This window comes from Poecilia reticulata, chromosome 12 (genome assembly GCF_904066995.2).
Source record: "Poecilia reticulata chromosome 12, P_reticulata-male-v2, whole genome shotgun sequence".
In the NCBI taxonomy this organism is placed as follows: domain Eukaryota; kingdom Metazoa; phylum Chordata; class Actinopteri; order Cyprinodontiformes; family Poeciliidae; genus Poecilia; species Poecilia reticulata.
The window spans coordinates 1,870,908-1,887,515 of record NC_088841.1 but is presented as its reverse complement, the minus strand read 5'-3'; the positions used below and the strand labels follow the sequence as shown (position 1 = coordinate 1,887,515).

The following is a 16,608-nucleotide window of genomic DNA, read 5'->3' as shown; positions in this document are numbered from 1 at the left end:
ACATTTGGGCTCTCTCAAAATTTTTCTCCAGAAGACTTTGAGTCATTTGTACGAACAAAATTGATGAAGGATCTAACAGATGGTCACTGCCCTAGCTAACGAAAACCACATTTTTATGTACAAAGTGCCAAAACTCCGCTGCCGGCTAGTGAGAGAAAGACGCAGGGAGAAACATCAGAGACAGGCAGAACTGGAAGATCTTTGAAATGACAATGAAGCTATTGCCACTGGCACTGGTACCAAATGTGAAATCACAGACCTGACTCCTGACCAAAGACCACACCAAACACAGAGCATGTCAACTACATACCAGATCACGCAGCCTGACCAGAGGTATGAGTCATTTATTGTTCATTTATGAAGCTGAAGGTGACAGCAGCAGCACAAACACTGGCTTCTTCTGCCAACTCTGTCCTCTGCCTCTGTTTGGTCCTCCTCACCTTCATTACCTCTGTGATTTCTACATTCCCGTCGATTACTGGTTCAAATTGAAGAGGATTAATGATGTTACTCATTGCTGTTTTGGCTGGACAAAGCTAGCGCAATCGAACCTCGCATATGCCATTTTCCCAGAATGCACTGCAGAGTAAACAACATGATGACGTCCGTATGACAATGATTTATTTAAATCCATAAAAACCAAATGACCTATAGTATTTTTTGTATTGTTTTTACATCTAAAATAAATATTTCTCAAATAAAGTCTATTGTTTCCCTTTAAAGTCTAAGTCGATGAGTAGACGTGGCCCTATTCACCATGAAAATCTAATGAAAATAGAAAGTTTTGAAAATTTTATCACTTTTTTGTGTTGCAGCAAACATTGCATCAAGTAGAGTTTAATTTAAAGATAAACTTTAATTTGAATTTATTTAACTTATTCTTGAATTGTGGTCAGGGAGGCGGGTGTGTGAACAAAATTAGTGCAAGAGCTGCAAATGGCCCCCAGGCCTCACTTTGAACACCCTTGGCGGTTCTCAACGTGGGCGGTACCGCCCCCAAGGGGGCGTTCAGACGACGGCAGGGGGCGCTGGCGGACATTTTTACAAAAGGGGGGCTCTGGGATGCCTTTGGGGGGCGTTTGGTCGAAGGTAAACTTTACACCTTAAATGCACAACAATACCAGTTTAGACTTTGAGCAACTTGGTAAAACTGTATTGTGTAACATTAAATCATGCTTGGCTGCAACTGTATCGATGGCAGCTCTTCTTCTATTCAGTGTTTGATAGCTTCTGTTAGCTTCTTGGCTCAGCTCCATTTTCCTGCTACTGGTAGTTAAAATCATGATACCCTCACTGTGTATCCCTCTGAAAAATGAACCCATTTAAATAAAGAAATAAAGAAATCCTTCATGGGTGATACCACGATAGAAAGCGTTCATTCTATAGCGTTAACACGGTGCTGTAAGTGGTCCGGTATGAAACGGGGGTGATAGAACAACACAGCACTTTTAAATTTCAATAATCAGAATGCAGAAATTGTTTCCGTTGTTTTAAAAGGTTTATGTCAGTCTGCCTTTTCCCCATCGATACGCTTCCCAACCGCCCTGCACCTTAAGGGGTGAAAAAATAAAAAAAAGATGCGCACATTGCGCAAAACTCTGAAACAGGAGAAGCGGGACATAAAACGGAGCGACGAACTAGATGTGAATTATGGCATAAAAACAGAGAATCTGACGCTGAACAGTGAAAAATCAACACATGATGTGAAAAACATGACAATTAGGAGGCGCAGCAGGTGATAAGTGGAGATTACTGATGGTGAGCGTCAATAAATGATAAAATAAATCTAGCAACAGGAAAGAAACTAAAGTGGACATAGCAATAAACCAAGAGAGGATAATACTAATCAAATGAAACTAAATGGAAATGAATGAAGAACAAAATGCAAGAATAAACTAAGAAACTAAAGTAAATACAGAGGAATAAACTGATATGGCAAGACCTTTCTAGCAATAATTAATACAGAGACTGTATGGCAAGAATAAACAGACACTATTTCCAGATAAAAGGTAAAATAATATTGTTGAAATGTCATGGGTTTGTTGAGACCACATCTAATACTGAGAATAAATATATCTTACGGACTATAACAGTAAAGAACTGATCACTTATTTATGTTTTTAATTAGATTTTATACATTTATTTCTTCAATATTATTTTTCATGTCAGTGTTAATGTCATGAGGCTGATGACTCCATGACACTTTCAATTTGACTCATTAGGATTTGATTAAGAACCAGATTTGTTCTTTGTAATTTCTGTCCAGTAAAACTATTAATCTATAAATCAATAGTTTATATAAAGATATAATCCATGTTTCTGTCTCATATTTGTATGGCATTAAAAGGATCTGGAACTTTTGTTTTTCCACTGAAAGCTCTGGTTTGCACAATAAATGCCATGTGGGTGAAGTTTTATGGATGATACTCTGATGTCCCATTCTCCTGAAGGCAGCACAGAGCTGCACCACCAGAAACTGACAAACACTGAAGAGAAGAAGAGTTATGATTAATGTAGTTACAGTTCTATCCATGTTTTAATGTTGCAGAGCTCAGTCGTTTTGCAAATAGTTCAAAGTTTAAACTGGCATGTTGTTCATCTTTTATCTGGTCATTTTGTGGAATATTTAACAACTAGAAAATGGCACAAAATAAGAATATTTTTTCCACTCTGATTAGCTGCTGTTAGACCTACCAATTTTAACTTGAATATTCATTGCATTTTTCATAGACACCTGTGAAAATAATTTCTATTCCCATGACTTTTTTGTTCTTTGGGAAATTATTTTTGATGATAAATACAGAAACAAGCATAAAAATCAAAACATCTACAATAGTGATAGTAATATTAATAATAAAATAATAGTCAGTGCAAAGTAGCCTGCAAATTCTTTGGTGGGGGGCAGTGAGGGACCTGGATAAAGGCTAGGGGGGCGCTGGGCCAAAAAAGGTTGAGAAACACTGGTGTAGACAATAAAACCATGAAGTGCTAAATGTTTTTATATCTTGAGGCCCATATAGGGGATTTTATGTAAACCTTGGAGGCTGGGACAGTTTATCAATCTTAAGTAACTGTAATTAGTCGCCACAAAGCAAATATTGAACAACCCTGAATGTCTGCCTGTGTGTTTTAAACTTTATGCCCTTTTCTGCATGCCATTCAATGATGCTATTTTTAAATAAATCCCATCCTCATGTCTCATCAGCTCACATATAAAACCCAGAATGGGAAACAAATGACTGCAGGGGTTTAATGTTGTATGTCCAACATATGGTGTCCCATCAGTTGAGCTTTGACTGCAGCTTATTTATGGAGATCATTTTGGTGATTTATTTCCCTCTACAGCGATTTAATGTCACCCAGAAGATCAACACCAGCTGCTTGCTGTATATTTAGCTGCTAACTGAGGTCCAGCACTATTCTGAAGCCATTTTTATTGTTTATTTGAATATTAATCATTTACCCAAGTACTCCATCTGTTTATATTATTTTAGTATGCACATACCTGTGACTGCTAAGGAAGTCTAATCTTATAGTAACATCTAAGGATATGTTAGAAGACTTCATTGCATTAGTTATTACCCTGTTATAATCCAACAATGTAATAAAACAACTACTAACTAACTACTAATCAAAGTTAGACTGTCAGATAAGGGCAATGTTTAGAGTCAGATCAGAAAAGATTCAAATGAAGCAGAATATCTTAGCAGGGTTTAGACATTATTCTTTTAGGTGGAGATGTTGTATCCACCTTCCAGACCTGAGAGGTCTGGAAACAAACACGGAGAAGCAGCATTCAGCTTCTAGACACCACAAATCTGGAACAAACTTCCAGAAAACTGGAAAACAGCTGAAACACTGAATTCCTTTAAATCTAGACTAAAAACTAACCGGTTCAGAGATGCTTTATAACCACAATAAATGAAGCATTGACAAACATATTTGATGATTCTGATGATGGCACTTGTGAAAATGTAATGTTTGTTATTGATTTCTTAATTGTTCACTGTATTGTGCTTTTTTTATGACTTTTTATTTTGTGTTTTTATGATGTAAAGCACTTTGGACTGCCTTGTTGCTGAAATGTGTTATACAAATAAACTTGATTGATTTATTTCAAAAACAACCCCCCAAAAAAAAGATTCAGTCTGTACTGCTAGGTTTTTGTTGTATTAAAATCATAATAAGGGACTTGCTTCAAAGATTCCTAATGTTTGATGATTCAATACACTGATTTCAGAAAGATTTGGGTCTTATAGTATTTTTTCTAGTTTTAGTTAATACTGAATAAGTCTGAGACCTTCATTAACAGGTTTTCTTTGATGATTGGGTTTGATCAGTTTGCTGGCACCGTGGACTCGTGAAGAAACACTGCTGACTCAGGCTTTGGCTCAGCTACATAACTAAAGTTTAGTGTCTCCATCAACAGAAATGATAGATCTCTCAAAGGGTGTCGCAGACATAGAAAACCACGAGTCAAATCAGGAGCTGAAGAAAAGGGAAAACTAATCATGGGAAAATTAGGCATATCGTCTGCTGGTTCTGGTCCACTATGCTTTCTGAAGTCCACAGTCCACCCTGCAATCTACCTGGACGTTTTAGCATTTCGTGCTTCCATCTGTTGGAGGACCAATGCCATATTAACCCCTCCCATTATCATTTCTCCATGTGCATTTCCTGTGTAAGTTGGAGACTGATGTCTTTTTGTCTGGTTACTGTAGGTCTCGCCTTGCTGATTTTCACATGAACTGCCAGATGACATCTCACACCGCCACCAGCTGTCCCTATGACAACTACATAGGCTGCCTCATGTCCTATGTGGGCCTCATTGGTAAGGCTACTTCAGATTGCTTTTCTTCAGGGGAAGAGACTGAAAAGAGACAGAAATAAGTCTGAAAGCGTAGTTTTTGGGTGAATGCCCCTGCTGGGCGGGCCCATTTCTCCTCAGCAACTACATGCAAACAAGTAATAGGAAAACAAGTTTATGTTGTAACAGATGAGCCATCTTTGCTGTACTGAGCTTTGAGTCATAGGCCATACTCACATAGCAGGTATTGATTCCCAATTCTGTTGAGATGTGTAGTCAGAGTCATGAGCGGTGGAATTGGGATATAATGCACTTTAGTGACACAGACTTTCATAACAAATTTTTTTCAGTCTTTGTTTATGTCCAGATTTAACATGTCTAGCTTAAATGTGAATTAACTGCAACGTGGGTTTTGGGTAGCTCCACATATGGAAGTGTCTCAAATAATTTTCTTTTAGGGAATGAATATATCAGAATTGCGCTAATCAGTCTGCTGGGGAAAAGTTGCATTTAGGGATGAAATCTGAATTGGGATGCATCGTGAATGTAGCCTTATTGTCCAAATCAAACCAGTGCAACAGCAGACCAGGGTTTCCACCTGACTGTTCCTTGTGTTTAGACATGCCTGAATCAATCAGTCAGCAAATTGAACTTTATTGAATCAGGAGAATGTTTGACAGATCTATTTAGCTTTTACAAAAACTGCAGGATTCTTGAGGTAAATTTGAATAATGCTGCAATTTTTGTTCTGATTACCATTTTGCCATTATTCCTGTTCCCCAGCTGGCTCTTATCAGCCTAATTCCTCAACCATTTCTTGATCCTTCAGTGTAGTGTTCACAGACACATTGCAAGTGATTCATTTGTTCTCTGTGAATCATCCGGTGATATTATTCCTAATTTGTTAAAATCCTCTTCAGTTTTCTTCCTGGATAATCTTCATCTCAGTTTTCCTCCCCCTTCCTTCTGGTGCTCTGTCGGAACACAGGCTCAGACGTAACACCGAACTACAGCGACAACAGCCCCACCAACATCACCATCAGCCTGTGGTGCACCTGCAGGGGCACGGGTCATCAGGAGCAGGACTGCGACGCCTTCCATCGGGACTTCACCCACAACACCTGCCTCAGTAAGTCTGTTGCTGGGTATAAACCAAAGCTACACAGAAAATTGCAGCACAAAGTCATTCAACAAAGACTAAGTGAAAACATTTTTATAGAGAAGTCAGGATTACAGTTGGACAGTTCCTGTAGTTAGCAGCTAATGAACAGATTTTTTATGCAGAAGAGATGCTGAGAATACAGCTGGCTTCCTATCATCCACATTCCTTTTTGTAGCTCTTCTTAAGGTTGTTACAATCTTTTGATTGATTCCAGTACGTTGATTATTAAAATCCCTCTTGGAAAATGTATCTGCCTCGAAGCTTCGTTAAGTTATGTTTTATTATTTAGTGCACCGTGTTCCGGCCGGGTCATTATTTGTATTGCGCAGCGCTCTCACTTCCACCTATGAGTTGTTGACGAAAGCTAAGTGTTAGCAGCATGAATTAACATTTTCAAGTTCGTTCTGAGAGGATTTTATTGATTGATAATAATGTCTGGTTTAAAACCATTCTTTGGGGGACAAATAAGCATCCTCAAAATAACTGGCATGATGCCTGGAGTACGGCAGCCTCTCTCCTTCCAGAGCTGCCGCCCAGGGGCCGGCGTTCAGAGCGAAGGGCAGGGAAGAGCGCTGCAAGTGTATTTATACAGGTGAGCCAATAGACTGAACAATGTGGGGGGTGGGCTGTAGATGAAAATAAATTTCATATCATCCCGGTCTCAATAAATGGGTGGCGGTGCATAGCTTCTAGATGTGTTTCTCTGTGTGATGAACGAAGGTGTCAAATCCTGCCGCTAACATGGACACAAAAGCTATAAATGTCTGGGCAAGGTGAGAGTTCATCTGTTAAATTGACTGAAAAAATATATATAAATTAAAAGCTAGCATATAGACAAGCGTATCTGCGAGCATGCCTTTTTATTATCAAACTGAATATAATTTTAGATTTTTGTATAACTTTTCTTCAGGTTGACATTTAAAGTGAGCTATTATTGTTACAGGTTAATTTTGTAACCTACAGAAAAGTAATTGTTAGGAAAGCTCAAATATGAAAAATTGGACTGATGTTGAACAGTTCTGTCTGTCCAGAACAAAATGCGCTCCTCAAGCTCCTGTCACTGTGACGATCATAACACTGTCATGATGGGTCCTAATTTCTTTCCCACATACAAAACACCACCAGGAGAACAGATAATCAGGTAAATTAAGTTTACTTGAACAATGATGAAAAATGAGAATGCATGGTTCTTGTTCTTGAGGACAGCAACCAGGGTCGTCTGTACTCTGAAGAGCAATGAGAAAGAGATGGTGAGCTTGAGGTAGTCGGAAAGTGGAGCTTCAGGAAGAATTAGATTGATCTTACGTGAAATTAAGATTATCTTCCGCCAGGGATGTAATACAGTAGTTTCTGGGGTTTGGTCTCCTTGTGGAGGTCCTTGAAGTGGTCCGGGTTCCAGAGTGGAGTTTTGACGGGGTGAGTTCTTTGGAAGATGGTGGAGACTGCAGTGGAGGGTGGACAGGTAACTTCAGGTGAGGAGGAACGAGGAACGACTGCCAGCTGAGAAGCCAGGAACGATTTATGGTTTATCTGCAGAGACAAAGAACGGACTCGAGCAACCAGTGGGTAACAATTCACGGCGTCACTAGGAGAGAAATGCGGGAAACCAGGAACTTGGGCTTCACGGAGGTATTTCCAGAGCATCACAAAGAAACACCTGAGAGAGATGCAACAAGAATATATTACTAGAAGCAACTTCAGAGAAAACAGAGACCCAGTTCAGAAGGGCACAGAGTACCATTACTGGCAAACACTCAGGCGTCGAAGTGCTGGCAGTCTGCTCCTCATATACTCCTGGATGATTAGGTGATGAATGTCAGGTGCACTGACCTGAGTCAGCGGGCACACCCTCCAAAGTATAGCAGCCTCTTTGCACCATCTAGTGCAGAGATTCCCAAACTGCGGGGCGCACCCCCTAGGGGGGTCGCCATGCCATTGCAGGGGGGGTGGGGGGTAACGCGGGAAGAGGTATGGATGAATAAAAAAAACAACGATGAACACTGTATGCGCTGGGGTTTTACCTTAGAATGACCAACTTTCTGTTATTCCTATGTCAATTTGATACAGTAGGGGCTTCTGCACATAGTTAATACGTTGTAACCTGTTTTTCCGAGCTGCCTTTAAACACAACATGAGCGCTACGATGCTTGTGCTGGGTTTACACCTGTGTGGCAGCGACGTAGACTGCACTCAGGCCTGTGTTAGAATCATGGAAGCAAACCAGCAAAAACGTAAATAACTTTTTACAGTTTTTCCTCCAAACTAACTGACTGAGTTGAGTAAAGCTGTTGGATGCAGCAGTGACGTGTGGTGAGAATCATAGCTGGTGAGGCACTGTCTTAATCATAATCAGATTTCCCATGCAAGTTATTGTTTACATAAGAAAATTTTGCACATGCGGACAATGCTGGAGGGCAAAAAGGCTATTCCTTTACATGCCATCCATAGCCGCGCTGCCGCCGTAGAATAATTCCGTTAATGCAATCAAACTTGGATGTAGATATTATTCATTTCGTGCTGTGCTTCACAGCAAAGGGAAAAATAGTTAAAGAACAACTCAAAACCACGTCTCTCTCGCTCTCTGTATCTGCGCAGCTACAAGCAGACTCGTTGCCATAGCAACTGACAACAACGCCACAAAAATAAACACTCAGATATTTCCCACACAAAGAGCAGAACATTCAGTCTGTTGCAGTAGTATGGTTTTAGGCTTAATGATTACTTTATGATTATTAATTAGTGATTGCTGTGGTAAGAGGAGAAAACTATAAATATATCACTGCACTTGACTTTACTGCATGGCTAGCTGCTAGCTCGCTGTTACTGTCTCTTACTCTGCAATTGTGGAGTCTTAATGTCTGGGATCATGAGCGCCCCCTGCCTTGAGGCAAAAGAACTGTCTGCCTCACCTCGAATCTGTTCTGCTCGCTACAGCTCGCTGCTGCATCACCGGCTTCACTTCCGAGCATTGAATGGGAAACTGCAAACATTTAGCGATTTTGAAGAAAAACTAATCAGAATTGGTTAAATTACATGAAAAATAGGCACTTTTTAATACAAACCACAGGGTGAAAATAGCAATATAAATTGTATCATTATATATTATTTTTCCACGATGACAGGTGCCTCCCCTGACCGCACCTCACTGGAATGCAGGTAATGTTAGCTAAACGATGACTAGCTAATGTCAACACAGCACCTTAAGCTTAACAAGTAGCCTCTAGGCTACTGACAATGTTGTATATGTTCAGCTACTTCAATTCATTTTGCCCCCAAAATAAGTCGATCACCCTCCACAGCCCCCACCACTCACTCACATCATTCAACCAGATAGCCTCTCCATTTTGGTAATCCACAGGGGGGCCCAGAGAATGTTTGGAAACCACAGGGGGGCCCAGGAGAAAAAGTTTGGGAACCACTGATCTAGTGGAAGGAGAGGGAAGCAGCAGGCAACAGAAAACCCCCCAAAAGAGGACCAAAACTCCGGTTCCCAATACACAGCTGTTTAACCTGAGGGAGGTAATGCACACCCAAACTTCATCTAGCTTATTGGTGATAGACCTGGCGTTGTCGATGAAATGACTGGGCAGAGCCGGTCTGTGTGGTTTGCCCCATTTCTGTTTGCCGTAATTCCTCAATCTACTGAGTCGCAGAGGGGTGATGGTAAAAACCTCCTCGGGCAAGTTTTGCTTCATTGACTGTGGATATTTCAACATTAATCTAGTCAATATTATTTCTAAACACTCCTCTCATTCCCTAAGACATTCTTCAGTTCTGTTTGAGGCTGATATATCAGCACACAGAGCAAATAATGAAGACGAAAGGTCAGATCAGGTGGAGGAGGAAAACCAGAACTGAGACAATGTGTTCAAGATCCCAAGACACTTTCTCTAAATATCAGTAAGCTAGCTGCGGCATGTCGTCTGGGCCCTATATCAAACACCAACTGAACACACAGAGCAGCCGCGCTAACGGGTTGGATGAACACGGATCTCTGAAATGCTGAAGTCTTTCCCACAGAACCGGTGTAAAGCACTGAATGAAATCAACATTTTTTTAATTAAAAAGAGAAACAGTTTTCTATGGGAATCAGGTATGTTTAATTCAATTCAGTTTCATTCAATAAGACTTTATTAATCCCAGAGGGAAATTAAATGTTGTAAATAATATTATCCAATTTTCTTCAAAGAGCTTTTAAAGATGAGAGGAGTCACCAGAAATAGTATTTCTGCAGCAAACAGGAGGATTTTATAAGCAGTCTTTGCAAACTCTGGAAATTGTAAAATATTAAGTAAGTATAAATGTATGAATCGGGACAATATGATAATCTACTTGGATATCACACCTGCATACAAAGTGATTTATGGCCCGGCCCACCGCCATCAAAAGATTTTGTTCAATTAAAGTGAAAGAGCCATGATACTTTCATTGTTGGTGTTTTGAAAAAAACTTAATAAATGATCAACTACTTTACATTTTACCAGATTTGACCAGTCAGAGCAAACAGGAGTGTAGAGTCAGAAGGAATCATTTCAGATTGAAGACAGAAGTTGGCAGCAACTGTCCAAATGTTTGAAGGTGATCTCTCATGTAAGATCCTTGTTAGAATATCTTGAATTTAACAATTCAAGACATTGAATTAAAGATCATTTTAAAGAAAATCTAGAATAACAAGTTGCAAGAGAAATGAATATTCCAACATGCATACAATGTGCGCTTACAGTTAAGTTTATGGACAACATGGAAAGTTTCATTATGTCGTTTCATCCAACTGTATTAATGAATATAGCTCAAATTGTGGCAGAATAACAAGATGCTTGCTTTGTTGCTGAAGTGCACTGTGCTAACACACTGTGATGGTGAATATTACTGTAAAAATATATACATGCTAAACTACATAATAGAGTAGAATATACTTTGATTCTCGAGGAGAAATTGCTTATTTGCAGACAAGCTACTCCAGCCGGAGGTGTAAATGTTAGTAAATACAAATATAACTATAAGCAATATAACATTTATATAAATATATACATACTTGTAATATTGTGTTTTAAATATGACTAAATATAAAATAACAACATCAATAATATATAATACACTCTAACCCTGGTTTAACACTGCGCAGCCATTCCTGACCAGCCTGGTATACACTCCATGCTGCTCCGCTCCGCTGCGAACCCCAGAGGTTCTCCAAGACGCATGCATGAGGAATTAAGGATCACATGATAAAGCCAGTGATGAAAAAGGATGTGTGGGGTTATATAAATATACTGTGGATCTAAAATTCCAGAATGTATTTTTCTCTGTCCATTGGTCTCACATGATCATCCTCGACAGATTACTTAGGTTTTCTGAATAAAGTAAATGCAATTTTTGGGATTATGTGTATATTCATGGCTATAAATGTTACATTTTGAGTATATAGCCATATACTCATTAATATATCTAGAATTTTAAGGAAATGTAGTCTGTCGTGGTTAATTCTTTTGAAAATACAGATGTTGTGCTCATTATAATCGTGTAGATAGGTTGACTCCGTGCTTGTTCTGGCGACAGGCAAAAATAGAATCGGTTCTAATTTTGCTACATAGAGGTGCAAAGTGTGCAGACACTCACTGGCAAAAACTGGTGAATAATAAAAAAATAAATCACTGATGAGCCTGATCCCATCGTCACAATGAAGATATGAATGCATATAAACTTCAGGAATTGCTCTCTATCATAAAAACAATTGAATATTTGGGTGTGGATGTGCTTTATGCTGCTCTGACAGTCACTGATACACATGTTTATTTTCCACCTCTTCCATGAATCAGTGTGGATGAGAAGACAAGATAATGTTGGAATTTCAGTGCTGTCCATCAATCCTTCATCCCACCAACCTCATCAACAACTTTCCCAACATAAACAATTCTACTGATGGATTACTGCCCCACTAAATAGCCTGGCTCATTTAGATAACTAAAGAGTCTCCTTTGTTTTATTTCTCTATCTATTTATTTTTCTCATCAAGGTTCATTCCACATCTCCACCTGCCTAAACGGCTCCTGGAACAACTTTATTTGATATTCAGGTTTGTCCTTCACAGAGCTGGACAATGATTATCATTTACTCCTCATCCATGTTCCACCATCTGGTGGGGTTCCTCAGGGTCGTTATGATAAAATAGATCAAAGACACCAGAGACTGATTTCCACCACCTCCACTAACCCGTCCTTTAACTTCTGTGCCTCTTTCTCTCTTTTAAATTCAAACTTTGATAAAATGTCTGATTAAATATGGAAATCACAGCCAAACAACCATTTCTCAGTTCGACCCATTCCCCATTATTCTGGTACAATGTCTGGTGACGGTTTCTGTCTTTTAATAATTACAGTAATCCTCTCCTCCTTTTCCCCTGTTGCTGTTCCTTGATTGCTCAAATTAGCCACCATAACCCTGAGAAATGGTTCTGGCTTGGATGGCATCCTGGACAAGCACCTTTTTCAGTGACATAGAAATCAAAGTACAACTACTGGACTTTACTCAATTTGAATACAAACAAATATTGGACAACAGAACAAGTCTTAGTAAAAGCTGCAGATGATCAGAGGTTCCTTGCTTCTTGTTACATGCTGGTCATGGAGATTTTACCCAACCGGCAGAAATAAACACGCTAACAATGACGCTAGTGAAACCTTTTTTTATTGCAGACTGTGTACACCAATCCTCAAAGCAATTGTATGAACAAAGGATGACAGACTGCTCAAACACAACTGGTTCTAAATTAAAAGAAGTCAATCTGAGGAATGAAATAACATCTGCATGAATGTTATTTCATGCAGATGAATATTTAAGTCAAATAAGAATATTTAAGTCAAATAAGAACCAAACATAACAATTCATCACATACCAAGACAAACTGAAAATGTTTTAATTTGATCCCAGTATTTTCTTATTTAAACACCACATTTCCAAACCCCATTATGAAATCCCCATTTCATAAAAGGAAATGGGAACTGCACAATTACAGGAAATGGTGCAGTGTGTGATGCATGGTGTGGGCACAGCTGCTGGGAAAATAGTGTAGGTAAGTGATTATTCTGATAGGCCTATCGGTTATAGTATAGCTTTTCACAGAGAGAATGTCAAGATGACGTCTGTGGATGAAGACACACACAAACACTCCAAACCAAAACAGACCAGTTGAAAACCCAGTTGCTGTAATGTTATTTAAATTAGCTGTACATATGCTTCTTCAACATCAACTATCAAATATCTACAACATAAATGGAACAGGGGCTCATTGTTATGCCTCCGTCACACAAACCATTGGCAATTCAACTTTTAAGGGTCACCAAAATGTTCACCTCTTAATTGAAAACCACCTTACTTTGAATAATTGTTTAGGTTGTGTGTAACATCCCTCATAAACTTCCTCTGATTAGCTCTTCATCATGCATTGAATGAGCAGGAACAGGCCTGCAAGCTGGGCCAGACCTGGGTTCCCTCTTCTCTGTTCCTGCTTTCATAATGCAAACATCCACAAACATGATCTGAGTTTGTCAGATACTTTACTCTACCTGTCATTGTTACCTCAGCAGTTAGAGGCTGGGTGTTCAGTCATTCTGCTCCCATCTTTGGAATCCTTTACTCTGATCTCTTTGATTCCTGTTGATATTGATTCCTTGGGCATCACTATATTAAAAAGCACAGAAAACAATTGAGGGGGTTAATATTATCAAGTGTTGATTTTGTAACTTTTTTTGTTGAAACAAGTTAAAAGACTCTGAGGAAACTGACTGGTTTCTTCCCCTCAGCGTATTTAGTGCTTTAACACTGAGCTTGTCAGTGAAGTTTTCAACAGTGACCTGAATGTTACATTAACACTTGAACATGTCAGGTGCTGCAGAGAGATGTGTTCTAATGCAATATTAACTTTATCTCAGAGGACTGTGATCATTAATCTTTCACTGAGCTCTTCAAAGTAGGTCACTCAGTGTTTTCTGCACCAACCTTTGGATTCCACAGCCTTAAATTAGCTGAAGGAATACCTTTACCTCATGCTTGCTACTGTATCGGTCGCAGTTCAGTGATTTTGATTTAAGTTCATGTATGAATTAATTCACTATTTATCACAGCAGTTGAAACCAGAAGTTTGCACACACCATAAAAAACCCACATCTTTCTCACTGTCTGAAGTTAAATCAGACCAATCTTCACTTGGTTCAGGTCAGCTAGAATTATCAAAATGATTAAAGTGTGCTAAATACCAGAAAACTTTTCTGTGTAACTTTCTTTAAATTCAGAAGTTAATACATTCAGTCAGGGATAATTGTCTTATAAACCATATGACTTGCATCAAATCTTTTGGGTTTAATTTCATAAACATCTCATAGATTAACTGACACATTTAAGTCAATATGGACAGACAGCTGTGCATGTAAGGTAAATCTAATGTGCAACAATTAAAAAAATCTCTTTAAATTGAAATTTGTTTGAGTTTTAATATAAAATGTTGTTTTATATTGTCTTCTCCAGTATCTCGAAAGAACATCATGGATGTATCTCAGACAGGAACTACAACTAAAAACCTTTAATGTTGCATGATGTGAGATAATCTCTTCTTTCATTTGTTTTAATCTAAGTAGCACAAACAACAGATTCTTGTGTCTGACTGTGGCTTTCTCGATTTTGATTTGCATTAATCTCCACATCATTAGTCTGAGCTAACATGTTGTTTATTTCCAATGACTGACTGGGTAAAAAGTTTAAATTAGTTCTAATTTAGGCTTTTTGGGGTTTTCTGTCTAAGTGGATAAAAGTCTTGAAAAGGATTAGTAATGAAAGCTTTCTGATGGCTGTTTGTGTGTGAAATAGAGGCTGGAAGTGACACACTGAATGTGTCATGGAGAGCAAACAGTCATTTTGTTGTCACAGTGATGTGGCTTTTAGCATGAACAAGAAGTGATGAAAGAATATTTGTGGTGCAAATCTGAGTGTCTAACACGGCCAAAGCTTTCTGAGCTCCTCTCTCTGTTTGGCCTCTCAGAAAATGCCATCCTGTCATTTGGTTATGGATCTGAAGGAGCTGCTCCTCCTGTAACCGAGCAACCGTCCACTTTCCTGCCACCTGATCACCCCATCATCTCCAAACCGGCTCCCTCTCTGCACGGCAAGGCCATCAAACCCGTAGACGCTGCCTGCATGTTCTCCACCTGTGCCAACCTGCAGGTGAGTAAAGAAGCTCATCTGATGCATCCAAAACGTGGAGACTGATCAGTGCTAAAATCAGGAGGATCTGCTCTCTCATAAGGAGTCACCACAGCTTGTTAGTGTTCTATCACCAGACAAAGAACACTTTAACTTTGTAGGATGTATCATTTATTTGACTAGAAGAAATGCCCAAATAAATGAAGAGGCACAAGAAAAATTTACAGCAGCTCCATATGAAACAAGAGTTGAAGGTTCCTGTGAAGTCTTACACACTATGGAGATGCATGCAATATATGCATACATTATACATTCAAAGTCTATGTGGAGGCACGTTTCCAATGCATCCGATGCTCCACATAGACTTTGAATGTAAACCAGATGTACCTGATGCTCAAAACGTGTTTGGTGCAAACGCACCATTAGGATGACCCAATCAAGAGTTCTTGACTCAAATGTGAGGCTACCTGTCTGACAGTGGAAAGCTGGCGCACATCAAGTTATGAACAAAATGGCTGAGAAAAAAAAAGAGTCAAGGGCTGAAAAAAAAGAGTCAAGGCCTAGTCAAAGTCCTGTCCTTTAGGCTGATTTAATGGATAAGGAGGGTCCGTCCACTCTTGTAAACATCAATAAATAGCAATAAAAAAAATTGATTCCAAATTTTTCTATAATATTGTGAGAAAAAAATACTGTTACTGCAGCACTACAAGTTGCCTATTCAGTGAAATGTGACACCAATAATAAATCATGTGTTGCTGGTCTGAGATCACATATTGACATTAATACATCTATAAGGGCGCAAACATTGTTTTCTGATGCTCAAAACCTTGGAACCAAATAAATGAAACGGTTTATTTCTATTCTTTACAAACCTCCAGATTACCTGAGTGTCCAAGAGGCAGGCTCACAAAGTGGGTTCATTTGCTGGTGTAAATCAGGTTTACACTATCCAACTGCGCTAAAGCTGTTCTATTTGCTCAAGAGATTAGAAAAAGAAGAAGCGTGTTTGTGTATTAGTTGAACAGGCTCCTCTGATGGTCTTATAAGTCCTCTTGATGCTTGCAAATCAATTTTTTTTAACCTTCAGCTCTCAAATATCCTTTTGTCCACAGCAGATTGATTTGGAAGGGGCTCCCCCCTGTGGGCTCGTCATTAATATTTCACAAAGATCTGATCATGGAGTTGAATTGGGTGAACCTCAAATAGAATATGAAAAGAATACCGACTCCTCAGCTTAGGATGTCATCGTCCTCAGTAATTCAGAGCTGAGGCTTCTTCACCACACACTATCAAGCTAATCATTTTTCATTCTCATTTCTTAAAACAAGAGTCTTCTGGTTGTATGATGATTTTTGTCTGATATATTTTTCTCACAGGGAAAGGTCCATAGTGAGTTTGAGTCTAAACTAGTAACAGTTCACTCACAGATACTGACTTATAAAGCTTA

The 16,608-nt window shown here is 39.1% G+C and overlaps 1 protein-coding gene across 2 annotated transcripts in view; it reads left to right on the top strand.

Moving 5' to 3' along the window:
- The window catches only part of gfra2b (GDNF family receptor alpha 2b), a 140,853-nt gene that overhangs the window by 108,567 nt on the left and 15,678 nt on the right, over nucleotides 1-16,608 (top strand). For both annotated transcript variants that reach the window (XM_008423128.3, XM_008423127.3), the window contains exons 6-8: nucleotides 4,722-4,831; nucleotides 5,796-5,936; nucleotides 15,001-15,182. In XM_008423128.3, coding sequence (XP_008421350.1) covers nucleotides 4,722-4,831; nucleotides 5,796-5,936; nucleotides 15,001-15,182 — 433 coding nt within the window. The remainder of the gene's footprint in view (nucleotides 1-4,721; nucleotides 4,832-5,795; nucleotides 5,937-15,000; nucleotides 15,183-16,608) is intronic.